At 43.7% G+C, this 27,894-nt stretch overlaps 1 protein-coding gene across 1 annotated transcript in view; it reads left to right on the top strand.

Moving 5' to 3' along the window:
* SMS (spermine synthase) overlaps window positions 1–27,894 on the top strand; it is a 48,706-nt gene that overhangs the window by 8,815 nt on the left and 11,997 nt on the right. The window contains exons 2-7 of the mRNA XM_068962481.1: window positions 11,152–11,272; window positions 14,606–14,696; window positions 15,248–15,312; window positions 21,143–21,318; window positions 22,170–22,324; window positions 22,761–22,850. Of these exons, the coding sequence (XP_068818582.1) occupies window positions 11,152–11,272; window positions 14,606–14,696; window positions 15,248–15,312; window positions 21,143–21,318; window positions 22,170–22,324; window positions 22,761–22,850 (698 nt within the window). The remainder of the gene's footprint in view (window positions 1–11,151; window positions 11,273–14,605; window positions 14,697–15,247; window positions 15,313–21,142; window positions 21,319–22,169; window positions 22,325–22,760; window positions 22,851–27,894) is intronic.

Genomic DNA, 27,894 nt, shown 5'->3' with positions numbered 1-27,894 from the left:
ATTAATATGGTATGTCAGATTGATTTTTTTTAAAGTATTGAACTTGTATACCTGGGGTAAATCACATTTGGTCATGGTACATAATAATTTTCCTGTATTGCTAAATTAATTAAGGATTTAAAGAATTTGTTAAAGATTTTTGTGTTTCTATTCACGAGGGGTCTGGTCTGTAGGTTTCTCTTTTGGGGCTAACTGTCTTGTTTTGCTGTTAGGGTAATGGCTTCATAAAATGAATTTGGAAGTGTTCTCTCCTTTTTTATTTTCTGTAAGAGATTATGTAGAATTGGTGTTTAATTCTTTAAATATGTGGTAGAATTCTCTAGTGAAACTATCTGGGCCTCAAGATTTCTTTTATTTGGAATTTTAAAATTTCAAGTTCAATTTCCTAAGTTATAGGGCTGTTCAGATTACCTGTTTCATACTGGTGGGTTGTGGTTTGTGTTTTTTGAGGAATTAGTTCATTTCCTTAAATTGTCAAATTTATGTGTATACAGTTGTTTGTAGGATTCCCTTATTATCCTTTTGGTGTTTGCAGTATTTGGAATGATAGTTCTTTGGTTCCTAATACTGGTAATCTGTATCTTTTTTTTTTTTTCATCAGTCTTGCTAGAGTTTGTCAATTTTATTGACCTTTGCAAAGAAAAAGTTTTTTGCTTCACTGATTTCTCTATGGTTTTTTGCTTTCAGTTTCATCGATTTCTGCTGTTATCCTGTTCCCTTCCTCTCCTTGCTTTGGGTTTTTTATTTATTTTTAACTGAAGGATAATATTGTGTTGGTTTCTGTCATACGTCAACATGGTTGCTTTGGGTTTCTTCTTCGCTTTTTCCAAGTCCTTGAAGTGGGAGCATAGCTTCGTGAGTTGAGACTTTAAAATGAAGGCTGATACTTTAAAATATTCTTAACTCTCTAGTGTGAGGCTATTCCTATTAGTTACTAATGTAACTTTTATGTATTCCTTAAAATGCAGGGTTCTTAGTTATGCAGGTTATTAGCTGTTATTTTTTTCCATATTTAGTAAGTTGCTAAGTTAAATGTAGAAAATGTTCCTTGGATTATTCCAGTCTCGAATTCTAGAATGTCACTTCTGGAAATTCAGCTTGTTGAATTACAGCTGAGCATCCCTGTGCTTGTTGTTTAAGAATTTAGAATTGGAAAAGATCTCAGACTTGGGTCAGCAAACTAAGGCCCTTGGACCAAATCCTGCCCTTCTGGCATCTTTTTGTACCGTCCTCCAGCTAAGAATGATTTCTGCCTTTTTAGTTTTTTTTTTTTTTTTTTTTTTTAAATTTCCAGCAATGCTGCAGAGGCTTATGGGATCTTAGTTCCCAAACCAGGGACTGAACCCAGGCCTTTGGTAGTGAAAATGCCTAGTCCTAACCACTGGACTACCGGGGAGTTCCCTCTGCCTTTTTAAAGGGCAGTAATTCAGTTGCATACAAACGTTTGTGACAGGACCCAACTCAGCCTGCGAAGCCTGTGGTCATTTCTGTGAGGCCCTTCACAAAGCAAGCCTGCTCACCGCTGCCTTTAGATATCTAAGCCAGCTTCAGAGCTGTCTGGAAAATGTGCAAGTACAGGTCCCAGGTGCCTTGCCATCTGTCGTAGCACATGCCCCTCCCTGTGCCCTCTGTCTTTGTTGCTGTGCCATTCTCCAGCCGCATTCACTTTGCAGGCACCCCCTGGGCCCTTCTGAGGTGGGCAGACTTGGGTGTCGACTTGGCTGAGTCTGGCCTAGCCAAAGCCAGAGCAAAGGAGGGTGCCTGGGCTGCCTCGGGGCATTTCTGACATGAATGTGATTTTTGACATCCGAGTTCACAAAGTCCAAACTGCTTTATCTCTGGAAATCGTATTTCATGGTTGATTTGCAGCCTAGCATAAAAACTCTGGCAGAAACCGTAGCATTTTTTTATAGCAACATACATGTTTTTCATAATAGGTCTGAGCTGGGAGAGAGCCTGCCCACCTAAAGTTAGTGGGAAGAAAGCTGGATATTCATATTGTTTCAGTGAAACTTATTTCATCCTTCCTGGACTTAAAAAAAAATCCTACCTTTTCTACTCTGGGAAAGAAATCTTGTTCTCCTTTGGAGTGGAGTCGAAGGCCGTGCCTCCTTGGGTCAGCCTGTCGGGTGCCCTCCCCCTGCCGCTCTGGGAGATTGGGGGAGGTGGCAGGTGGTGGCTGGACCCCTCTCCATGCCCCGCGGTGGACAGCATTATTGAACTAAAGTGTCATAGGAGCAGCTCGGTCGTCCTGGGCCAGGCGCCTCAGGTCTTCTGTCCTCTAACCTCAGACCCTGTCCTTCCCGTCTTGGCACCTGCTTGTCCTTTTGGGGTTGCTGCTGGGCCTGCTTTAGCTCCCTTGAATGTCCCCTTCCTGTCTGTCAGGGTGAGCCTGACCCTGCGAGAGGGTTTATTGTGCCCGTGACCTCTTCTCCGTGTCCTCTGACCTGGTGATCTTCCTTTAGTCTCCTCCACGGACCTCCGGGCCGGTTGCCTTCTTTTGCCCCTGAAAGCCAGGGTCATGGCGTTTCTCCAGCGGCTCCCAGGAGAGGGCAAGTGGCTTGATGTTCAGCGCCTTGTGGCCACGAACAAAAAGTGTCAGCTCCCCCCCCCCACCAAAAGAAAGCCAGGCTTTTGCCTAGTCTCCCTTTTCTTTGCTTCATTTTATAACTCTTGGTTTTAGCCTCCCACGTGGGCTAAGTCAGGATGTGAGGACTGGAGAGTCCCCCCTCCCTTTGCCCACTGAGCCTTGTGGGTGGTGGCTGTACTTTGAAAAGTCTCCTAGTCTTCAGGGAAATGGCCGTACCAGGAAGAAGAGCTACACTATGGTGGTATTAGTGTTCTGGTTCCAGAGTGTAAAGGGATGACAGTTGTGTCTCATAGATTACTCTTTTTTAAATCCTCCTCCAGTTTCTTAAGGAGATTGTTTCTAAGTTGCTGTTATTTGAAAGTAGAGCCAGGAAAAAAAAAAAATAAAGTAGAGCCAGGCTCCTGCCACTTCCCCAGTAGGTGTTGGGGGCCCACATGACTGTGGGAAATGCCCTTTTCACTGCTTCTGCGGTGGGAAAGGGGAGGCCGGGTGGCAAAGCAATTAGCAATGTGTTGACAGTATCCTGAGTGCACCACAGTGTGAGTTTTAAGAAATAGTCATTGTGGCTGGTACTGTAAACAGTCCCATATGGTTTTCCTTAACATACGTTTGCATGAAAAGAGCTAGGGTGTTATTTCTGTGTTGTATGGCTGTCAATTCAACTTCAATAGGTCGTTTGGCTTAATTTTTTCCTGATTTAGTTTTTCTTCTCTGTGCATATCAGAAACTGTGCTCTGAAAATATGCCCAAAGTGTTGATGTCATTGTCCCTTTCAGAATTCTGCAGCCCCACCCTGATGCTGGGATTTATTTATTTATTTTTATTGAGGCAGTTGTAATTGACATAACATTTCAGGTAATGATTCAATAAGTGGAAATGTTGCAAAATGATAGCCCAGTGTCTGCTTAACATATGTAAGCACATGTAGTTACAAATTACTTCCCTTGTGATGAGAACTTTTCAGGTCCACTCTCCCAGCAGCTTTCAAATAAACAATACAGTATCCATAACTAGCTTCAATGCTGTGATCGCACCCAAGGCACTGCCAAGGGCTGCAGACATGTGTTAGTGGCAGGAAACCATCTCCAAGGCCTCAGACAGCATCTACGTGAGGCCGCCCTTCAAGCACACGCTCAATGATGAGGCTGGTGATTGGTGGGGATGGGTACAGAAGACCACCCCTTGCGACCCCTTTGGACTGGTGCCTGTTTTTTTTTTTTTTCTCCTTTGGCTGAGTGGCTTGCAGGATCTTCATTCCCTGACCAGGGATTGATCCAGCACTCCCTGTAGTGGAAGCTTGAAGTCTTAACCACTGGACCGCCAGGGAAGTCTCTGGGGCCTGTCTCATGGTTGATCGAAGGGTAGAAACTAGCTTCTGGAAGTTTGTTGCTTTGATTACATCCCCCCCCCCACCCCCGTAACTGAGAGTATAAAAGTGCTGTTTGTTTGTTTGAATGTTTTTGGACCACTTTACTGAGAGATATGACTCATACAGTTGCTTAATTAAAGTTCAGTGGTTTTTATTATATTCCAAGTTGTGCGACCATAACCACAATTTTAGGACATTCTTGTCACTCTAGAAAGAAACCCTGTGCCCCTTTGCCATCGCTCCGTTCATTCCTTGTAGATCCCTATATCCCAGGCCTGGCAGCCACTAATTTGCTTTTTGTCTCTAGGGATTTGCTTTTGCTGGCCATTTCATATAAATGGAATCATACAATGTGTGGTCCTTTGTACCTGGCCTCTTCCGCTTAGCATGTGTTGTAGCTTATGTCAATATCACATTCCTTCCATGGCAAAATAATTGTCCATGGAGTAGATAGTATCATACTTTGCTTATTCATTTATAACTTGATGGGCTGTTGGGTGTTTTCACTTTTTGACTGTGAGTCATGCTGCTTTGAACATTCCTGTTGGCGTGGGTTTTGTGTGATGAGATTAATCATCCTGCAGCTGTTATAAACGGGGACTATATGACCAAGTTGTTGAACCTAAGACAGACTGAGGAAGCACCTGCTTGACCTTCACTTTAATCCCTGGAAATGAATTAGGTTTTTGAATGTCTGAGAAGTCTTCTGATACACAGACCTGTTGTTAAAATTAAATTTTTTAAAAACATAATTTTAAATTTAAGTGTGTTTTGATAAACTATGAAGACATCTGTTTATCGTTTAATTTCAGTAATGTGGCCTTGTTGCTTCTGCCTCACAATATTCTTTTTTTTTTAAATCTAGCATACTCAGTGTGCGTTCAAAGGATGTTGTTCTTGAACCCTTAGGCTGTCAGCTGGGGTGGAACGGGGCCCATGAGGAATGCTTATGCTATTTTGTTGTTCTCAGAGTGGTTATGCCAGTGGGGTTGGTAACTCTGGAAGATTTTTTTAAAACATGATATATTTTACATAGAGTAAACTCGAGCGTACAGTTCTGAGTTGTAACCAAAGCATACGGTCCTGTGAACACACCACTGTGAAGATGAGGATACCTGGGAAGACTTTTAAAGCAGATACTCGACTGATTTCCAACTGTATTCGGAGTCCCTTTTCCTTTGCTTCCTCTTTTAGGGGTCTATCAAGAAGACCAGAAAGCTGGTAACCTGTGCAACCCACGCCTGGCTCTTAGGTTCTCTGACACATCAGAGTCTCCGGTTTGGGGGAAAGGGATTCTCTCTCTGCCTTTGTGCTTCCTCTTGTGGGGAGCTGCAAACAGATCTGCCAACAGCTTCAGGGCCATCCTCCCACAGAGAGAGTGCAGATGTCTGAAAAGAGGAGGCGGGAGTAGGGGTGGGCTGTCTGACCTGGATGTGTGTGGAGGAGGTTGATCAGAGGGCTCCTGGTACCAAGTATCAGGGAGGGCAGGGAGCTCTGGAAATTCCAGAGTCGGGGGAGTGGGAGGTGGAAAGGAAGGAGGCTGGGTTTGGGGCCTCAGCCCTTGGGCATGGTGCAACCATGGAAATAATTAACAACCTCTTGGAGCTTAAATTATTCGAGCTTCATGGGAGAGACCTAGGAGACAATAAAATTGGGGGGCGGGACGGTCCTAATTTTTATAAGCCAGGTGCTGCTTAAATGTGGGCGAGCAGAAAGGAACGCAGCCTAATTATGCAGAGGGGACTAGTGGGGTTGTGGCAGGGTGGTGGTCCCACAGAGGCAGAGACTGGGTGTTGTGTAGCTTAAAGCCCTCACACCTGAGGTCCAGAATTTTCTTAGGCGAAGTATTTGAAGTCAGAAAAAACTTAAAGGTGCAAGTCAGGGTCACGGGGTAGAGTCCAGAGTTTTTCTGAACGTGTGACAATTGCTTATTTTCTGAGGCCAGCCTCTCTAATGTAATTCGCTTAGTTAAGGAGGTTACCGTATCTTAGCCTCTTAAAGCTGAAGAAGTGGAAATCTAACCAGAGCATATTTCCCTGCCTTTTTGCCAGGGCACCAAGTGTCATAGGATTTCATTGGCAGGACTCCTTCTTCTGTTTGGGCTAGTAAGCTTGGCTGATGTAAGTACATGGCTGATGTACTTAACTTATGTCCATAGGGCTGCCCACCTTATGGATCAATGATTAAATGGCAGTGCCTAATTTTGAGGGATTGAACATTGGTGCAGGCTCCTTATAGGGACCCTGTAAAGGGTCATCTCCTTTTTTAACATTTGAAGAAATAAGGTGAAGTAAGTGAGGAAGGTAAATATGACATGAGGTGAACAGTGGACAGTGGTCGCTAAACGTCATTCTTGCTTGGGCAGAGTTTTCTAAGAACTTGTGCCAAACAACATTTTTATTAGCCTAGTTTGGATTACCATGCAATCTATTTGAAGTAAGTGAGGGCTGTCCTGACCAGTGAGTTTGAGTGGTGCAGAGAGGCTCTGGTGGGGGACTTGGGGGAGAAGCTGGGGGTCTCTTCAGGCAATCTTAGGTGGCAGGGTTATTAACTATTGGTGGGAAGGAGTAGGGAAGTCTGACCCGGGTTTTGATTCCAGACTTGAGATCAGGACAGTGTGGTGAGCATTAGGGCGGGAAGAAGGTTCCAGCTGGATATACAGATTTGGGATTTGGCCAGGGTAAGAGGAGTGAGGTTCATTCTCCCGAGAGAGGCCTGCCTATGAATGGGTCTCTGGGACAAAATGAGGCAGGGAGATGAAACCTTGTCTTCCCTGGCCTTCTTTTGATAGTGGTGTATTTAATTTGGACCAGACCTCCAAGTTGATTCCTCTTAAGTTCTTGTTGAATAAACACAGACAAAGTGGGCAGTGGTCTGGAAATGAGGACATTGAGTTGCCTGTTGGACAAAGGACACATTTTGCCCTGGGACAGGTCGCTGTGTTGCTGAGCACTGTGGAAGGCTCTGTCTGAGTGCTTCGCTAGTTAAACGTCATTCTTGCTTGGGCAGAGTTTTCTAAGAACTTGTGCCAAACAACATTTTTATTAGCCTAGTTTGGATTACCATGTCGACTTGAATCCGGTGTGCTTATATTTCTTTTATCATTGAATCTATTTTCACATTTTCTGATTTGTAGGCATTTATGACATTGCTATCTTGTATTGCCAAATTTGGGTAACCATTCACACCATATTTTCAACCCAAGTTGAGTAACTCTGTTACAGCAAGTACATTTTGTTTGGTCATGTTACATGTTCCTTACTAGACAGGCATAGAGGTTGAAATTGGATAATTAATTGCAGAGCAGTGGCTTTAGCTATAACTGGTGGCTATAGCTAGCAGGGAGTTTGGACTTTTTTCTATTTCTATCGATATAACCTTTTGGTGACTTGAGTGTGATTAGTTTGGAGATGGAGTTTGGTTTTCTTTTTTGTATTTAGTGGTTTAGATCAGTGGTTCCCAAACATGGCTGCATATTGGAATTTCCCAGGGAGCTTTAAAAATGTGATGCCTGGGTCCCACCCTCAAAGTTATCTATTAACTGGTGTAGGATGTGGCATCAGAAGTTTTATAGTTCCCCAGGTGGTTATAATGCACAGCTAGGATTATGAAAACTACTGGTCTGGGTGTTCCAACAAGATACAAAAATAGGATGATTAATTTAGCCAAATGAATTTTTCATTTGACTCACAAAACATTTATTGAGCACTTGGGATCAAGATGACCAAGAAGGCCGCCTCGTTAAGGCTTTTGAAATTCATTTCTTTGACTTCCAGTTTTCATTTTAAAAACTTGGCTCTGGAAAAGAGATCCTAGGTAGGTGTTTCACCTCTAGCTCTGCTTTCTGGAGTCTTCTCCAAGGGCTGGGAGCAGCTTGGCTGACAAGGGAGCCCCCAGGTCTGGAGGAAGGTGAATATGACATGAGGTGAACAGTGGACAAAATGGCGTGATCCCTGTGTCCCTGGCAAGGCTGGCACGCTTGATGGCCACAGGAGCTAGGCGGCGGTGACCACCGGAAAGGTCATTCAGACCTAGGGTATTTCTACTGAATTGGGAAATAAGCCCACAGTATAGACATACAAGAACACTAAATTGGATTTCTTTTGTAATGTGTTTTCTTCAATTTGCAACCTGGCTGGAGGTTAGCCCCTCTGCCTTTCTGCTAGGATGGTCACCACGCTGGGCTTGGCTAGCAGTCAAGGGCTTTGTGTGTACCAGACAAAGACACCCCCTTTTCCTACCCAAGGGATAGAGTGTGCTCCAGCTCAGCCCCGGGGCTCTGGTTCAGCACACAGCCTGGCCAGTGACCCACGGGGTGGCCCTGCCGGCGCTGCCCCCTCCACCATCATGGGGGTTTGTGTTCAGTTGTGGAATGTGCCAACTGAAATTGGGCCTGAGGCCATTTGCAGGGAGTGATGATTTGTTTTATACACTTTCAAAACAGAAAACATCTGTTCTGGCCAAGGAGGGATTGAATAATTGCATAGTGGCTTTCCTAGTCACAGTTCAAGTACTGCCGGGTGCACTTGTCTTCACCGCCCCACAGCTGGGTCACTTCCACGGTGGCCTGACCCCCCACCCCTGGCTTCTCAGACCCAAAAAGAACGAGATCACATGTTTGCATCAAGTTTGACATTGAATTTTTTTTCCCCCCAGGGGCCAAGTTCAGTCTTAAAACCATGGTTCTGGGGGATAAAATTCAAGCTTCCTCCTTTTAACTTCCTAAAACCACTTTCAGAATAGCAAAGCCAGCTAGATTATTTTTTGTCAAATGAGTTTCCCAAACATAGAGTTTTGCTGGGAATGAGGGAGCCTTACCTGGGGCAGGAGGTCGCCTCTCGCATTGGGCAGTGATTGTGCTCGGGTGGGGCAGTGGTGTGGATGCCCCTCCAGGGGTCGCTTCCTGATGTGGGACTCAGGGCCCCTTCCTGAAGAGGCCTCAGGTCATTTGGCTGAGCACAGGGCTCGGCTAACCCCACACTCCCTGACCCGACCCTGGGCCCCATGGCCTGCCAGGCGGCACCGTCTGAAAGCAGGGGGCCCCTCCCTTTGGGGTGAGCTCCTGTTGGTATTTTTATGAGGGGGTTGAAGTCCCTTTGCTGTGTCCACTTGCTCCTCTCACACTTGGTGGTATCATACAGGTTTCTGGGCGGGGAATGCTTGTCTCTGCCTACACACGGCATGCTATGTAGGCATACACACAGCCTGTCGTTCAGTTTTGTTCTAAATGTTGTCCGTGAGGTTTGGCAGTGCTACCCTAATTGCTCTGTGTTTGGAAATGGAGAAGATGAACGAAATCACTCCTTCCCTGCCATCTTTGCTACTGCATTTGCTTTTGTTTTTTTTAAGCAAAGTTAAAATCTATATTTTGGTGGGTGTATTAGTCAGCCAGGGCTGTTGTAACAAAGTACTACAAACTGGTGACTTCAAGCTGCTGCTGCTGCTGCTAAGTTGCTTCAGTCGTGTCCGACTCTGTGCGACCCCATAGATGGCAGCCCACTAGGCACCCCCATCCCTGGGATTCTCTAGGCAAGAATACTGGAGTGGGTTGCCATTTCCTTCTCCAAGAAGCCTATTCTCTCCCAGTTTTGGAGGCTAGAGTCTGAAAGCAGAGCATCAGCAGGGCCACGCTGCCCTAAGGGGTCTAGGGCAAGTCCTCACTGGCCTCTTCCAACTTCTGGTGGCTCTGCATGTTCTTGGCTGGTGGCCATCACATGCCAGTCTCTCCCTGTCTTCACCTGTTCCTGCTCCTCCTTCCTATGTCTTCCAGGCTTCAGTCTCTGATAAGAACTTATTGGAATTAGGACCTACCTGAATACTCGAAGATAATCCACCTCGGCATCTTTAAATTAACTACGACATCTGCAAAAACCCTTTTCCAGATCAGGTTGCACTCCCAAGTTCTGAGGGTTAGAATGTGGCCATATATTTTGGCGGGGGTGGGGGGGGCGGTCACTCTTCTACCCTCAACAGTGGGAATAGATGAAATCGTCTGGTTTTCAAACGCCAGTTAACTTACATGTTACAAATGTCTGCATAGGCCAGAATAGGACATATCTGCTGCCCAGTGTGGGCTCTGAACCTAGTTTGTAGCCCTCATTCCAGTGCACAGTAAGTGCACTGGAAGGTGTTCCAAATGTCATTGGAGATCAACTCTGTGTAGATTGAAGGAATTCTTCCAGTCCATTTTGGCACTCCTTAGTTTATGGAAGGAATTCTAGTGTAATTTTCTTGTGAAACCACACTGCGGTCAACTGTGGATCTTCCTTTTTTTTTTCTTTTTGCCCTTGGTTTAAGCACAGGCTGCTTTGTTTTGACGCTTCTCAGCCTGCCCTCTTTTCCTTCATGTGGAAAAAGCATCAGCCTGTGGTGGGCTCATGGGACAGTACAGAGTAACTCCTTTTGTCTCATTGTGGTTCTTTATCTTAACCTTCTCAAGGGATGAGTACTTTGGCAGATAACAACTAGAGAATTAATTGCATTTTGCTTTTCATCTAAGTATCATAGTTAGAGGTTCTTGAAGATTCTGGATGCAAGTAAACCTGCAGAGGTTAATGCAGTTTCTATAACCTTGATCTCAGTCCTTGACTTGAGCTCCACTTTGGTGGGGGTTGGGGGGTAGCCGGTGGGATGGGAGAGAGGGGCATCAGAATGCCTAGCAAGTTGTAGCATATTGAATTGTTCAGTTTCTACCAATTAAAAGTAGGTTACTGAGTGGTGCTATTTCTTTTGTTTTTCCCCAATAATAAAAAACAAGGCATCCTTATTGCAGAACACCTGGAATACAGAGTCAAAAGTTTTGAAGTCATTTATGATACCCATCAACAGTGGATGGAAACCCTTTTCTAGTACTCTAGATCCTCATTAAGTTATTTCATCTAAAGTGGAATGTCTTTGATCGTGTTTTTATTTGATTTCTGGCCAGGCTGAATATTTTGTTATGCTATTTCTAGTTGGCTGAATTATCCGTCTGCATTTTTGGCACAGTTCTGTGGTTGGTGTTGCCATTCTTACTGTGTTACCTGGTAATCTGCAGCCTCTCCCTATAGTGTTGAGAAAGTTCTAGCTCATGACAAAGGGGCTAAGTGATGTCCATAGCTCTGTTCAGGGTTTCTCAAAAGTTCATTCATTAAACTGTGCTTTGCTTCTCAGTGTTTCATCTGACCATCTTGCCTTTCCCCCTGTTCTCCAGCTGATGGTGAGACCATTCTGAAAGGCCTCCAGTCCATTTTCCAGGAGCAGGGGATGACGGAGTCAGTGCACACCTGGCAGGACCATGGCTATTTAGCGACGTACATAAACAAAAATGGCAGGTGAGGTGACCGTGAGTGCTCCTATTCGGATCTGAGTGCTTCAGCTCTATGTGTATGTAAAGAGTGGTGGTGGGGGGACATCCAGAATTTTTTTCCTTTCCTCCTTTGGCATCTTTGAGGAGGGGACTAGAATCCAGTGCTTCTAGCTGCGCAGTAGAATCATGTCACAGAATCCCACGTCTAGGCACTCCCCCAGAGATTAAGGCCACGGAGGGTTGCTGTTTCTCTAAAGACCCTCAGGTGGTTCTGTGTGCCCAAGACTCAGAAGCCTCGGGCAGCATAAGCAGTGTGAACTGGCAGGCAGTGATCCAGATGTGCTGTGCTGCACTCGAATGGTTGCTGCTGCAGCAGGTCTGGGGCCGCACCCCAAACAGTGTTTCAGGCAACCTCCCCACGGAGGATGTTGAGACTGTGGGTCAGTTGACCCCACTGTGAGTAGCACTGTAATAAGTGGTTATCAGTTAATGCAGACTGTAGTCAAATGCAGGATGAAAATGTCTGCAAAGAGCTTGATAGGAAGCTAGGGGCATCCAGGAGTTTAAGATTTTGGGTTTTGTTTTCTCCTTAAGACTTTATAGATGATCTATCTAGACTTTTTCTCTGATCAGTATGGAAATGAAAGTTAACCTGAGACTAGGGAAGGAAACCTAAATTAAGAAATGACTGAGAACAGGGGACTTCCTGGTGGTCCAGTGGTTGGGACACTGCTCCCCATGTGGGGCTGCCTGGGTTTCATTCCTGGTCGGGTGCCTGGATCCTGCATGCTGCACCTAAGAGCCTGTACAGCCAAGTGAAAAAGAAAAAAGAAATGACTGATACCAGAAGATACTGGTGCACTGAGTTCTCTGTATTTCCCTAAGTCTATGTAGTATCTTCTAGAGTCTAAAACTGTTAAGAGTCTTAGTAATTTGCACTATTAATTTTAAAACGTGAACTCCTGTGTATTTTTGATGGCTTTCGTTCTTTTCTCCCAATGGAAACTAAGTCCTAGAGTTCCACGAGGTTTCATTAATGTCCCACATTCTCCCCTTTGTTTTGCTAATTAAAAGAACCTCCGCTCCCATCTCAGGCTCAAAAGACAATGTTGTGAGGTGAAGGAAACTTGTACTTTTGAGCTCACCTCCCCTTCTCTTATTTTTTTTGTAAGTCTACGTAGTTCTTCCCTGTGAACATATCTACACCTCTCAAAGAAACCCTAACCCCAGTGCCCTCAAGCCCAAATCTGTATTTCTGACTGCATAGCAAACCCCCATGTATGCATGGAATAGATCCCTCCAATGTATCTAAAGTGATTTCCTCTCAAGGGTCACCCAGACCCTCCACTGTTTCCGTCCTCGCCCAGTTACTGGCAAGTCTCCTGGAAGCAGAGGTCTGCAGCTGGCCTTACAGCTTCTGGCCTCTCTTCTCCTTTCTCTCTGCCCCCCCTCTCCCTGTCCTAGGTGTGGTCCATAACTTGGGGACCACAGCAAATCAGACGTTGCTTCTCTGCCACCTTGTAGGTTCTTCCTCTAATCCAGCTGAAGCCTTGAAGCTCTTGTGTAGTCGCTCAGTTGTGTGCCTCTTTGCAACCCCACGGACTGAAGTCCACCAGGCTCCTCTGTCCGTGAAATTTCTGAGGCAAGAATACTGGAGTGGGTTCCATTTCCTTCTCCAGGGCATCTTCCCAGCCCGGGGATGGAACCCACATCTCCTACATTGGCAGGCGGATTTTTTTCTGCGAAGCCACCAGGGTTCTTCCTGGAAAGGAGTTTTTGAGTGATAAGAGCTGTTGGAAATGGCTTCTGAAAACAGAGAAAAGAAAATTAACGTTTAGTTTACTTTTTTCCTTGGCCTTGCCATGCAGCTTGGTGGCTCTTAGTTCCCTGACCAGGGATGGACCCCGGGCCCCCTGCAGTGGAAGCACAGAGTCCCAGCCACTAGACCATCAGGGAAGTCACTAACGTGCTTGGTTTAAAGACTTGTTTCCACAGTGGTCTTCCTTTTCTCTCACTTGCTCAGCTGGGACCCATCTCCATGCTGCCTAAGATCTTGGTCCTCAGTCACCTTATTTTTGGTCTCCATTCCCCCCCACCCCGCCCCCTTGCAACTTTTCCTCCTTCATTATTTTTGCTTTTAATCAGATGAGGTCAGTGCTTGTCCCCACCTTCTGGCATTCTCTGTTTTCCTGCGGTTCTCTGGTGGAAGATTCTTTGCTAGAACCACCTAGCTGGTTAAGAGGTGGCATTTCTCTACCATTCTTTGACCCCTAGCTCCTCTCCTTTGTGTGGCAGATTGGGGTGGGGGGTGATCAGCTAGTTCAGGAGTACATGAGTTAGTGGTGTCTCTGGCCTGAACTCGATTTTGAGGCCATTTAAGGGCTGAAGGTGAAAATTAACTAGTTGTATTTATCTTTTTTAATCCAAGCACACTGCTTGTATTCTCTGAACAGAATTCTTCATCTTATTTAGTATTATTATTCAAATGTTTCTTTAACCACACCTTATAGTGAGATAAGTGATTTTAGAACTTCCCTGATAGTTCTATAGCTAAGACTCCTTGCTTCCAAAGCAGGGAGCCCGATTTGATCACTAGTCAGGGAACTAGATCCTTCATGCCCCAACTAAGACTGGTGTAGCCAAATAAATATTTAAAAAAAGAAGTGATTTTATATCAGATGTGCACATACATATCTGCATATATACAAATATACATGTCTAATTGAAGGAAAAGTTTCTTCAGATAATTCTTATGCATGTGTGATACACTATTTTTATTTCATAAAAAAGCTGGTCAGACACACTGAATTAGAGGTTAAAGCTTTTCCTGTAAGGAGCTCCTTTTCTTTTCCTAAACAACTCTTTAAAAATGTAAGAAGCATATTTGATCTGCATCCTTTACAAAACATGCCAAAGGCTGGATCTGACTTGCAGGCCTCTAACTCAATGAATGTAGCCACCACCTGCCTGCAGTCAGAAAAACACGGCTCTGTTTTGAACTCCGAGGGAAATTGGGAGAACCGAGTTTGCTCTGCCCCACCCTCCCATCCTTTTAAGGAGGGATCAGTCACTGCTGAGGAACCTTCTTAAAAATGAGATTCACAGGACTTCCTGCTGAATCACTTTCTGGGCCAAATAACCTGTTTGAAAACCTTAGCACTTGATGATTCTGTCTAAAATCTTGCCTAAATGATTGGCCTCCCTGCCCCCATGAAGAGGCTCTAATAAAGCCACAGGGTTAATTATGTTATTTAGGGGAAAAAAGAGCAGTGGTTTTGCTTTTTAACTGGGTTGGTGCCTTTTTTCTTTGAGTGCCATGATACAGTTCCTAACCTTACAATTATGCTCTCCTCTGTAGCTTTGCCAATTTGAGAATTTACCCGCATGGATTGGTGTTGCTGGATCTTCAGAGCTACGACGGCGATGCACAAGGCAAAGAAGTCGATAGTGTCAGTTTTCCACTTTTATTTACTCAAGTATTTAAGGATCACAAAAACAGCTCAGTTCAATGATAAAATCATTTTCACCTAATTGCTGACTTGCCAGTTAATTTTAAACTTGGCTGCCTTCAGATAAATGATTTTAGAAGAAAAATAATTGTTCTTCAAGTGATTTTTAGTAACCTGGTTCTCATCTTTCCCTTGACCATTTGAATAGTGAGTAATGAGTTGACTTTGCACTGGAAGGAATGTAAACCTTTAACCAGAATATGATAGCTGCAATATCCTTGAGCCTTGCCCTTTCCTATTACTTAGGATATCTTTTGATACTCTTGATACCATAGGCTGAAGGGAGATTGGCAGTGGGAGGGGTAGATGGCAGGGGAGTGTGGAGTTGGGCCAGGCCCGCAGGCTGCTGGAGAGCTGGGGGAGGACAATTACATCTGGACACCTGCCAGAGTAACAGCTCTGTCAACATGACCTTCACCTCCTGGTCTGTAATTTAGCTCTCTACTCAGCTTATTTGATAAGCCCATTGATTTCTTTTCTTGTAATTGCAGCTTTTGAACAAAGTAGAAGAAAGAATGAAAGAATTGAGTCAGGACAGTACTGAGCGGGTAAAGCGGTAAGTCCACTCCTGAACGTTCTTTTATATTTGGTTCATTGATAAAATGGGCTTCCTTGGTGGCTCGGATGATAAAGAATCTGCCTGCTAATGCAGGAGATGTGAGTTTGATCCCTGGGTGGGGAAGATCCCCTGGAGAAGGGCATGACAGCCTACTCTGGTATTCTTGCCTGGAGAATCCTGTGGACAGAGGAGCCTGGCAGGCTACAGTATATGAGGTCGCAGAGAGTTGGACACAACTGAGTGACTAAACAACAAGAAAAACAATCAATAAAATAATCGCAGTGGTGGTGTTATCCCTGAGCAGTGTCTATATAAGATGTGGAAGAGATCAGTCAACTTCTGCTTCTGGCCACTTGATAGGTTAATGTAGATGGCCCTGATGGCAAGAAGACTAAGAATGTGTGTGTGTGTGTGTGTGTGTGTGTGTGTGTGTGTGTGTGTGTGTGCGCGCGCGCGCGTGTGCGTGCGTGCGTGCGTGCGTGTGCGTGTGCGTGCGCGTGCATGTGCGCGTGTAAGGAATGTACAGTGAATCAGATGTGGCTGGCACCTCAAAGAGGAGCTAGAAAACTGCTCCTCAACTGTGTCCATTTGAGAGAAAAAAATCATCTATCTTTCCTCAGAGTTCTGGGCCCCACAGTATAATGAAGCAGTTTTAAGAGATTTTGACAGGGTGGGATGATAGAAAATTTGCCTCCGTGCTTTCAGGTAGGATGATATTGACATTGCAAGACCATCAGAGCCAACCTACCTTGAGCACCCCCAGTGGGTATGTTGCAGGAAGGTGGACCCCTTCCAGGGCCCGAAACTGGGCTCTTGTCTAACACTTGGAAGTGAATTGTCCGAGGAGACACATGTGCTGACAAAGCAAGAGATTTTATTGGGAAAGGGCACCCAGGTGGAGAGCAGTAGGGTAAGGGAACCCAGGAGAACTGCTCTGCCTGGTGGCTCACAGTCTCGGGATTTATGGTGATGGGATTAGTTTCCGGGTGGTCTTTGGCCACTCATTCTAATTCAGAGTCTTTCCTGGTGGCGCACGCATCACTCAGCGAGATGGATGCTAGCAAGAGGGATTCTGGGAAGTGGACGGACACGCGGTGTGTAAAGACCTTTCCCGAACTCTTCTGGTTGGTGGTGGCTTATTAGTTCCGTACTCCTTATCAGGATCTCCTGTCATAAAACAACTCATGCAGATGGTTACTATGGTGCCTGGCCCAGGTGGGTGGTTTCAGTCAGTGTGCTTCCCCTAACAGGTTCTTTTCAGTTGATGATAAAGACCATTAAGCTTTTGTTGAGTGTAGCTACTATGCCACCTGTGTCTGTTTAAAACTAAGTTAATAAAAAAAAAATTCATTTCCTTACCTCTTGTCACTAGCTAATGGCTAGCGACTGCCATATTAGACAACACAGAGAAATGTTCTGTTGGACAGCACAGACGTATGTACTAGTGGTGTCAGATGTTAGAAGAGCTTTGATAGAAGTAAAGTTTTGGCATTCTTTGGGAGGGGTAGAGTCTGGCAGGTCCTGGGAATTAAGAATGTGAATTAATCATGGCTGCGCAATAAGTTATTCTGAGCGGTTTGGCCTTGCTCTGCCTGGGTGGTTCCTTATCGGACCCCCCAAAATGTGTCTGTCCCTGGACAGCAAGGAGTTCAAACCAGTCAGTCCTGGTAATCAGTCCTGAATATTCTGATATTCTGAAGGACTGATGCTGAAGCTCCAATACTTTGGCCACTTGATGTGAAGACCCGGCTCATTGGAAGAGACCCTGATGCTGGGAAAGATTGAAGGCAGGAGGAAAAGGGGACAACAGAGGATGAGATGGTTGAATGTCATTACCGACTTGATGTACATGAGTTTGAGCAAGCTCCGGGAGATGTTGATGGACAGGGAAGCCTGGCATGCTGCAGTCCATGGGGTTGCAAAGAGTCAGACAGGACTTAGCAGCTGAACGACAATGACAGCTTGCTCATAAAGGCAAATACATAGATGCAGTAATACAGAGAGACTTGATTAAGGTCAGACCATCACTGTTAGAAGTGACCAGAATACAGACTTCTCCAGTTCAGGGCATTTTCCACCAGAGGGAATCCTTACTGGTTGTTTAAGGATATTTAAGTACTTAATGGTTCATCCTGCTAAATTTGATCAGCCTGGAGGAAAGCCCCAGGGCAGGTGTAAAATAATTAGAAACTTGTTTAACCTCCAACTTGAATACAAGGCAGGAAACTGCCTGTGAAGAGAGCAGGACCGCAGGACATAGTATAGCACTTGGCGGCTTGATTGAAATCTGTCAGAGCAGCCAGACTTCTTTACCCCCCGAGTTCAGTTTACGGATCCTCAGGCCTTTCCTCATCCTCAAGGAACTTGTCCACACCCACACTCTTTTCTGAAATTTCCCTCTTTTCCTGTTTGCAAAGTTTACCTAATCTTTCTGGAATTGATCCATCTGAATAGAATGGGTTCCCACTGTGTCTTTAGTTGGGTGATAATGAATTGGCCAACATCAACATGCCAGATTTTTGTTTTTATTGGTGTGGTTTTTATTGGGGTTACTTCTAGGAGTGAATGAATAGATGAAATGCGTTTATGGGCCTCAGCACTCATGAAATCTGGTTCCTGTGTGGTTGTGCTGTGGGAATTTTTGAAGTGAGAGTGCAGTTACACTTCGATTTCAGTTCAAAACACAGCACAGGCCTTGTTCTTCCTTGTCACTGTTTTTCCGTCTTTTTATAAAATCAGGGTGGAGGGGGCAGGAAGTTATTGGGAATACTTTGTTGTAGGCCCTTTGTTTTTGGCCTCAAAAGGACAAGAATGTTGCCGCTTTGCTGTCTGAGAAATGACATTGTTAGAGACTGAATTATTAACATCTGAAATGATTACTCCCCTGTGGGCAGCATACCTTTAATTTCTCCTACCTGGTGAGAATTTCAGTCTTTGCAAACTTCTCAAAGATGTCCTTGTGTGCATCCCTTGATGGGAACCAGGACTCTACCCCAAGGCTGCCCTATTGTTTCTTCTGACTGTTCTTCCTTTGTGTCCATATCCCCTCCCTTCTCTGATTAGCATGTGTTTGAACCTGCTCCCTGGAACTCGGGGAAGATCCTGGAGGCTGAAGGAAGCCTATTTCCTGTAGTCAAGAAATGGAGGGACAAAGAAAGACTTTTGTGCCTAGGAGCCCCCAGGGTCCTGCTGGGTATCATAGAATGAGTAATTCATCAAGGTGAAGCCATCCTTAAAGATCCTTGCTTCTTTGGATCTCTTTAAAAACGACTGTGTTGTAATACTCTACCTGCACCTAAGGCACCATTGACACATTTGAGAATGGACATTGTTTACATTGGTTTTGTGCAAGAGTTCAGTAACTGCCAATAGCTGGCTGGCTGTCAACCCCGAGGGGTGGATTTCCTCCCCCAGAAGCCCTTGAGTTGATGTTGCTTCCATCCAGTGTCACAGGGGCTCCGCTCCCACCACTCACCAGCCAGGGGTGGGAGACGCTTCTCCCAAGTCTCGTTTGCCTGCTCGCGGGGGTTGTCCTGCCGGGGCAATGACATTTTACAAGAAAAACCAGTTAGCTCTCTAATTCCAACAGCTGCATTTGTTCCAGAAGATGAAGAAGTGGTTAAATCAGGAGGAGTTGGGAGTAAATGATAGTTTATGGAAAGTTGCTTTGTGAATTCAGTGCCTTTGACAGATATTAGTATTTCCTCATGGGGCTTCCCAGAGCCAGTGCAGAAGACATGAGAGATGATGGGTTTGATCCCTGGGTCAGGAAGATCCCTTGGAGAAGGGAATGGCAACCCACTTTAGTATTCTTGCCTGGAGAATTCCGTGGACAGAGGAGCCTGGTGGGCTACAGTCCATGGGGTCGCACAGAGTAGGACATGACTGATGAGACTTAGCACGCACGCAATATTTCTTCACTGAAAGCCTTGTTAACCTGTAACAGGTTCAGACTGTATTCTTGGAAACAAGTGAGCAGGGAGAGCAAAGACGTTTGAGAGCAAGTCGGAGGTAGCCCAGCATTTTAGGTACCTGGGGTTTGCTTACTGTGAACCCCGCTGTATTTGAGGACGTAGAACTTGCACGTGGTTGTGGTGTGTGCGCGGTGAGCTCTCACCTTGTTTGTGTTCCTCTTCATTTGCCAAGCCCCCTTTCTAAGTCTGGTTTTCCCTGTCATGTAGTGACCTCTGCTGGCAGTTTCTAGTTACTCACTCTGTGTAAGATAACTGAGGATTTACAAAAAGGACTGAATGAGAAAATCATCAGTTGGCAGACATTCTCATAATAATTGGTTCAGGCAAGAATCTTCTCGACACCACTGGTGAAGGTGTGTTGAGATCAGGAACTTGACCCGGTTTTCCTGACTCGGATTTCATGGACTTGCCCTCAGTACCCCCTCCCCACACCCTGCTTCATAATTACAAAGGGACAGAAGGTACCTTTGCAAATGGAGGGATCTTGGGGGCATTGGCTTAGCATTACCAATTAGGACAGGCATACATCTCAGTGTCCCTGATGTGATGGTTGCATAATGTGCCAACGTGACCCTACTGAAGAGATCTTCAGGCAAACCCACCTGAGGGATTTTCTGTAGAACTCTTGGCCTGGACTTTGCTGAGATGTGAAAGTCATGAAACCCCCGGGGAAGGGATGGCAGTGACAACTATCTATTTTAGATGAAATGAGGGTAGAAAAGCAAAATACAGTTTGGGATTCTTAGTCAAAAGTAGAATGGTTATGAAGGAGATAGTTGGGCAGTTGGGAACACTTAAACATGGATTCTGAGCTAGGTGATGGTTTTACATGTGTGTGCACTTGGATGAACGTGCTAGTGGCAAAGTGGTGATGCAGGCATTCTTGGGAGTCCTTCCTGCTAGGGTATTTGGGCGTGAAGCATGATGTCTCTAGTGGCCGTTTTCTCCTTCAACTTAAAAAAAATTTTTTTTAGGGAAAATTTATAGCATTACAGAAAGGTTTTTTAAAAAGGTAAATTCTGGAGACTCTCCTGGTGGTCCAGTGGCTGAGACTCCAAGCTCCCTATGCAGTGGGCCCTGGTTTGACTCCTGGTCAGGGAACTGGATCCCACATGCTGCAATTAAGAGTTTGCTTGCTGCAACTAAAGATTATGCATGCTGCAACTAAGACCTGACACAGCCAAATAAATAAATTTTTTTTCAGAGGTGCCTTGTAAGTTATTTGTTTGTTTATTTTGGGCATGCCTGGTCTTTGTTGCTGCCTGGGCTCTTCTCTAGTTGTGGCAGGTGGGGGCTACCCTCTAGTTGTGCTGTGAGGGCTTCCTCATTCTCTTCTTGTGGAGCATAAACTTCAGTAGTTGCTGCAAGTATGTGGGCTCAGTAGTTATGGTTCCGGGGCTCTAAAGCTCAGGCTCCAGTATTCTTGCCTGGAAAATCCCATGGACAGGGGAACCTGGTGGGCTGCAGCCCATGAAGTCACAAAGAGTTAGTGAGTTGGCAACTGAGCACACACACGGAGCACAGGCTCAGCAGTTGTCGTGAATGGGCTGAGCTGCTCCATGGCTTGTGGCATCTTCTGGACCAGGGATTGAACCTGTGTCTTCTCCATTGGCAGGCGGATTCTAACCAGGGAAGCCCCAAGTTAATTCTTAATATACAACAGTGTTGAAATTTGGTAGTGGCCATTCTTACATAGCCCTCAAAGTTCAAGTTTTAGGTTGGTTGTATACTATTTAGGAGTCTGTCTGAGGCTATGTGGCTCCATGTTCCTAGGTCTTCTTTTAAGGCAGCCTCACCTAAGCAGTTTGTTGTAAGGCTCATTCCTGTTTTCCTTCTTTACCTTTTTTTTCCAGATTACCACCCATAGTTCGAGGAGGGGCCATTGACAGATACTGGCCCACTGCTGATGGTCGCCTGGTTGAGTACGACATCGATAAAGTGGTGTATGATGAAGACTCACCTTACCAGAACATTAAAATTTTACACTCAAAGCAATTTGGGAATATTCTCATCCTCAGTGGGGATGTTAGTAAGTATTCCATCTCTACCCCAATCATATAACAAAGTGACAATTTTAGATTGTGTTTTCCTGACATACCACCATTGTGGGTTTGTCCAGGTGTGTCATTGGGCACTGCTGGTTACTTTTGTGTGTGTTTGGTTTTTGAGATGAATATTTACATTAGATTTACCTGTGGCTTGTCTGAGTTTTCATATTTTATAGTAGAGCCATGAAAACTTTGTCTTGACATTCTTTTTTTTTTTATGTATACATAGATATAAAATACATATTTATTAACATTCTCTTACAGGTTATTGTTAAGATATTGAGTCTAGTTCCCTGTGCTATACAGTAGATCCTTGTTGGTTATTTTATATTAATTGCTTATTTATTAGGAAGTCATAGTTGTGGAAAATTTCAAGCCAAAGTAGACAGAACAGTAAGATGAACCCACGTATACTCACCATTGAGTGTCAACAGTGATCAACTCCTGGCCAGTCTTGTTTCCCTTAAACTCCAGTCACTTTTCTCCCTCTCATATTCTTTTGAAGCAACTCTGCTGTTATATTTCATCTGGAAATATGCAATTGCTTGTTAATTATCATATTAGAACAGGCTAACGACTGAATTTTCTTCTAAACTAAACTATATATGTGTATAATCTATGTAGGTAACATGTTGGGTGTTAGATGAGTAGGGATGAAGAAAAGTCCACAATCCAAAAGGAAAAAATACCCACCAAAACTCTATATACTGAGTTTTTAAAGACTGAAAAGGAAAATGTCTGAATTTTCTAGATTCTAGCAGTTTCTGGAATGATAAGTTGGGTACGCTGAGGCTTTGGTTAAGTCACCATTTTGGATGTTTCTCCTCTCTAGATTTGGCGGAAAGTGATTTGGCGTATACCCGGGCCATCATGGGCAGTGGCAAAGAAGATTACAGTGGCAAAGATGTACTGATTCTGGGAGGTGGAGATGGGGGCATATTATGTGAAATAGTCAAACTGAAACCAAAGATGGTGACTATGGTAGAGATATCCTTTGCTGTATAAGAGATTAAGTTTGGTGGACTTTGTTCTCTTCCTCCTTTTTTGTCTTAATACTACAGTTAATGTTATAAGATTACTTTGAACAAAGATTTCAGCTTAGCACCAGTAGCCTTTTTATATGGCTACCAACAGGCCGCCAACAAAGCAGCAGAACTGAGAATTAAAGAGCAGGCAACCTTTGTACCGTGTCGACTGCCCAGCAGTTGCTGAGATGGCTTCTCCATTAGAAGGAAATGCAGTGCCTGTTGAGTGTCCTTGGTGCCCAAATGAAGTTGTTGTCACATTCATCATTTTTTTAAACTTTATGATACCCAAATTAGTGTGAAAAATGTTATGTTCATCTTTACCTTTTAAAAAAGTATTTCAGAATCCTTTGACATGTTCAAATACAGGGGAAATTTCTCCTTAACCTATTTTGAACATTGACCAAATGGTGATTGACGGATGTAAGAAATACATGCGAAAAACGTGTGGTGATGTCTTAGACAATCTTAAAGGAGACTGCTATCAGGTAATTATTTTTACCAGATAAATGCTTTTTTTATTAAGTCAGGTGATGATATGATGTTGTTGATCACAATTGTGCCTTCTTAAAACAGCTTTAAGTGTAATTGGTTAAGAAATCAAATAATTGGAACTCCCCTGGTGGTCCAGTGGCTAAAGATTCCAAACTCCCAATGCAGGGGGCCTGGATGTGATCCCTGGTCAGGGAGCTAGATCCCACATGCCCCAACTAAGACCCACTGCAGCCAAATAAATTAATAAGTAATATTTTTTTTAAAGAAGAAAATTAAGATGATGGATGATCTTGTAGGGGAAGAAAAAGTTTGCTTCTATCCTTCCCATGCTTGCCTGAGACCCCTTGTAATAGAAGCCTAACAAGAGGAAAAACAAGTTCATTAATGCTTTACACTCATGTATACATGGAAGATACACAGGAAAATGAGCAACTCAGAGGTAGCTTTAGAATTTAGGCTAAAATACGATCCTAACAGGGAAAGGGGGACGTAGGTGTCTTAGGTAAGAGTAGATAACTTAGGAAGAATAGACGGGGCCCTTAGAAGAGTAGAAAAAGAGGTGTGATACTGCGTAACAAAGTTTGGGTGTGGTGTCAGTCTCTTCTGCTGTGATAAGAGGCCATCTTCCCTGGTTGAATCCCTCGGGGAGGGATCTATGATACTTTAGTTCCTTTGGGGGCTCTGTCTTTAGGTAGATAAAGGGGAGTTAAGAGGCCGTCTTCCCTGGTTGAATCCCTCAGGGAGGGGTTTATGATACTTTAGTTCCTTTGGGGGCCTCTGTCTTTAGTAGATAAAGGGGAGTTAAGAGGCTGTCTTTCCTGGTTGAATCCCTCGGGGAGGGATTTATGATACTTTAGTTCCTTTGGGGGCTCTGTCTTTAGTAGATAAAGGGGAGTTAAGAGGCCGTCTTCCCTGGTTGAATCCCTCGGGGAGGGATCTATGATACTTTAGTTCCTTTTGGGGGCTCTGTCTCTAGGTAGATAAAGGGGAGTTCAGAGAAAGCCTCTCTCTACATTTGCTGTTCTGAGATAGCCTGTTCTGCTGCCCTTTATTCTCTTATGTGAGTTCTGTATATATTTGTATCCAGGGAAAGTGTGTACATCTCATAAAGAAAAGAAATTGCCAGTTCCAGATGCTTTGAATTTAGTAACATGAATACATTCTTATATAAAAGATTTCATGGACCTTTTAAAAATTATTTCTTTATTTCTGGCAGTGCTGGTCTTCGTTGCTTTAAGCGGGCGTTCTCTCATTGCAGTGAGCAGGGGCTGCTCTCTAGTTGTGGAGCACGGGTTTCTCATTGTGGTGGCTTCTCGTTGTGGAGCACAGGTTCTAGGCGCACGGGCTCAGTAGCTGTGGCTTGTGCACAGGCTTATTTGCTCCATGGCATGTAGAATCTTCCTGGACCAGGGATTGAGCACGTATACTCTGCATTGACAGGCAGAGTCTTACCCACTGCACCACCAGGGAAGTCCTCATGTACCTTTTTATGACCTGGTAACCACTACCTTTTGTCTATTTTAGCGTGAGTCTGTTTCTAAGGCTTTGAGAAGGGATTTAAGAATTTGATTAGAGTGTAGATGATTAAAATGTTTGGCATAGGAATAAGTTTGCTTCTTGCTAAGTAAAGTGAAAGTGAAAAATCACTCAGTTGTGTCCGACTCTTGTGACCCCATGGACCATGGAATTCTCCAGGCCAGAATACTGGAGTGGGTAGCCTTTCCTTTCTCCAGGGGATCTTCCCAATCCAGGGATCGAACCCAAGTCTCCCTCATTGCAGGCGGATTCTTTACCAGCTGAGCCACCAGGGAAGCCAAGTTCCTAAATTCTACTGTGCTTGTAAGTTGACCAATCATTACAGTTTGTAGGATACATTTTGTATTGTATTTTGAGTATCCAAATATTAGTGCCCATACCCACATTATTTGGTAGAGCAAGATAGCTAAGCAAATGGATATTTTTATTTGACTAGAATCTTAAATATGTATCTCTAGTTTTATAAACAGTTTAGAGTGCTTTAATTTGTTATATAAATTACTTACTCCTACCCATGTTCTCTAAGGTGTGTATGTCCAAATTTGATTTCATGGTACACTTGTATTAATTTTTTTAAGCTGAGAGAGAAATTATATCTGTGTTAAAATGTGGTTGTGATAGTTTTATGGGCAAAAGGGAAAGATAACATATTTCACTTACACTATTGTAAAGTTTAAAAAGGGAGGGATTATGCAGCAATTCTAATCCTGGGTGTTTATTTGAAGGAAAGGGAAACACTAATTCAAAAAGATATGTGCACCTCCATATTTATTGCAGCATTATTTATAATAGCCAAGATATGGAAGCAACCTAACTGTCCATTAACAGATGAACAGATAAAAAGGATGTGGTGTATATTACACAGTGGAATCCTACTCAACCATAAAAAAAAAGAAAAAAATGAAATCTTGATATACTTGGATGGACCTTGATGGTATTATTTTCAATTAGCATAAAGTCTGACAGAGAAAGAAAAATACTGTATGATTTCACTCATGTGGAATGTAAAATATTTTTTAATAAAGGAACAAACCAAACCAAATAAAAATACATAGATCCAGGGAATAGAGTAGTACTTCCCAGAGGGGCAAGGGGTAGGGGAGGCTGAAATGTGTAAAGGGGACCAACTGCCTGGTAATGGATGGAAATGATACTTTTGGTGGTGAGCATACTGTAGTATACACAAAAGTTAAAATATAATACTGTACAACATGAAAAGGGAGAGGAAGGATTCAGGTTCTTCAGAGTATGACAGACTTTTCACAATGACTAAAATATCTGCAAATTTGATAATTTGTTTACAAACATTTGCATTGTGAGCCAGACCCTCTGCTTAAGTGTTTTAAAATTTAATCCTCAAAGCCTTATGTGGCTGCTTTCTGTTTTGTAGATGAAGACAGTAAGTTAAAGAGTTCAAAGGGCAATTTATTCAAGATTATAGGGTAACTTTAGAGGAATGTTTCAAATTCATGTCTCCCTGACTCCTTAGGTTGACTTACTTATATGGATTAAGAAAAAAATACAAGGACAGCACATCTAAACCTGCAGTACTATAGAGTCATAGACTGTTGTGATTGGAGGCAGGATGTGGATGTAAGTGGAAAGATTTACTGATTGCCCAGAAAAAAACTTCTCGACTTGCGAGTCCAAGCTCTGAGGACAGAGCACCAAAGGCAGATGGTGACATAGACAGGGGGACCTTTAGAGAAGGAAAAATATTTTACATAGGTTGACTCTTGAGGAAGTTTAGTGCCCCAGTGCATCCCCCTCCCCATTTTGGGAACAGAATAGCTACCAAGGGGAATCTGGCAAACTCTTCTGATGCTAAGAGTTTTCCTGAAGCTCTAAAGGGGAGAGGGTTCCTGGTCTGTGGGACAGCAGTAGGCAAGCCCCTTAGCCATTTAAATACAACAACAACAAAAAGACAAAACAGGTTCTTGGTTGTACCTTAAATGACTATAATGTTGTATGTCAATTATATCTCAATAAAACTGAAAAAAAAATCATTCTGAAAAAAGCATTAAAAAAAGAAAACAAACCAGGTCCTTGCAACTGTTCGTCATTTGAAAACACAATTACTGTTAACCATTTTTAGAAAATGTTCCAGTGTACACCCCATTCCTTTTATGATGGAATAATTTTAATCTTAAAATTAAGGTACTACAGAAAGAAAAATGACAGATTTTTTTTGTATATATGTATAAGATTTGCAAGCAGTGAATCTAGCAGTTTTAAGGAATTTTTGTCCCCTAAATCTTGTCCCCAAAAGATTTGTAGTTGAATGTAAAGATATGAATCTTTATTATCAACACAATGCATTATATATATAAAATACCATTACAAAAACGTACTTAGTTTTGGTTGTGCTGGCTCTTGGTTGCTGTGCACTAACTTCCTCTAGTTGCAGCGAGCAGGCGTTACCCTCTAGTTGTGCACGGGCTTCTCGCTGAGGTGCTTCTCTTGTTGTGGAGCACTGGCCGTAGGGCATGCAGGCTTCTGTAGCTGCAGCATGTGGGCTCAGCAGTTGTGCTGCACTGGGGCTTAGTTGACCTGAAGCATGTGGAATCTGCCCGAACTAGGGATCGAACCCATGTCCCCTGAATTGTCAGGCGGATTCTTACCCATAGTACCACTAAGGGAAGTCCTTAGTACTCTTTTCATTTTTAAGTTTTTATTTTTACTTTATTTTACTTTACAATACTTTTTTTTTTGTTAACATTTTTTATGAAGCCACCAGGTTTTCCTTTTAGGATTCTTTACTTGCTTACCCAGTTCATGGGTATGATTTGAAATTTATTAGAAACTAGGGCATGTCACGGAGAAGGCAATGGCACCCCACTCCAGTACTCTTGCCTGGAAAATCCCATGGACGGAGGAGCCTGGTAGGCTTCAGTCCATGGGGTCACACAGAGTCAGACACGACTGACGTGACTTAGCAGCAGCAGCAGCAGCAGCAGCAGGGCATGTCAAAAAGCCTTTCCTATGAGTCTTCTTGAAGATAAAGCACTTTTGCAAAAGCAGTAGGACAGTAACTGAGTGACAAGACTTAAAAGGTACAGTGAAACAACTGATCTCAATGTAACTGACAGAAGACTTGGTTGTAATAACTAGAATCAGGGGTAACATTTTGTTAGGACACACCAGAATTCTAGAAATTCCATGTTATTTTATTCATTATTTGGCCACACCCTGTGGCATGCAGAGATCTTAGTTCCCTGACCAGGGCTCAAATGCATGCCCCATACAGTGGAAGCATGGAGATGTAACCACTGGACTGCTAGGGAAGTCCCCATCTAATTTTCTTTAAATTATTATTGGAGTATAGTTGATTCACAATGTTGTATTCCATGTAATTTTAAGACTGTGAAAACATTTGCCCACACAATATAACCTGAGGAGGCTTATCACTCATTTGGCAATATTTCCCACGTAATTTAACATACTGAATTGTCCTAATTAATTTAATCTCTGAGATGCCTCAAGGGTTCCTCTGAAGCACCC

Source organism: Capricornis sumatraensis, chromosome X (genome assembly GCF_032405125.1).
Source record: "Capricornis sumatraensis isolate serow.1 chromosome X, serow.2, whole genome shotgun sequence".
NCBI lineage: Eukaryota > Metazoa > Chordata > Mammalia > Artiodactyla > Bovidae > Capricornis > Capricornis sumatraensis.
This window is presented reverse-complemented; position numbering and strand designations above follow the sequence as displayed.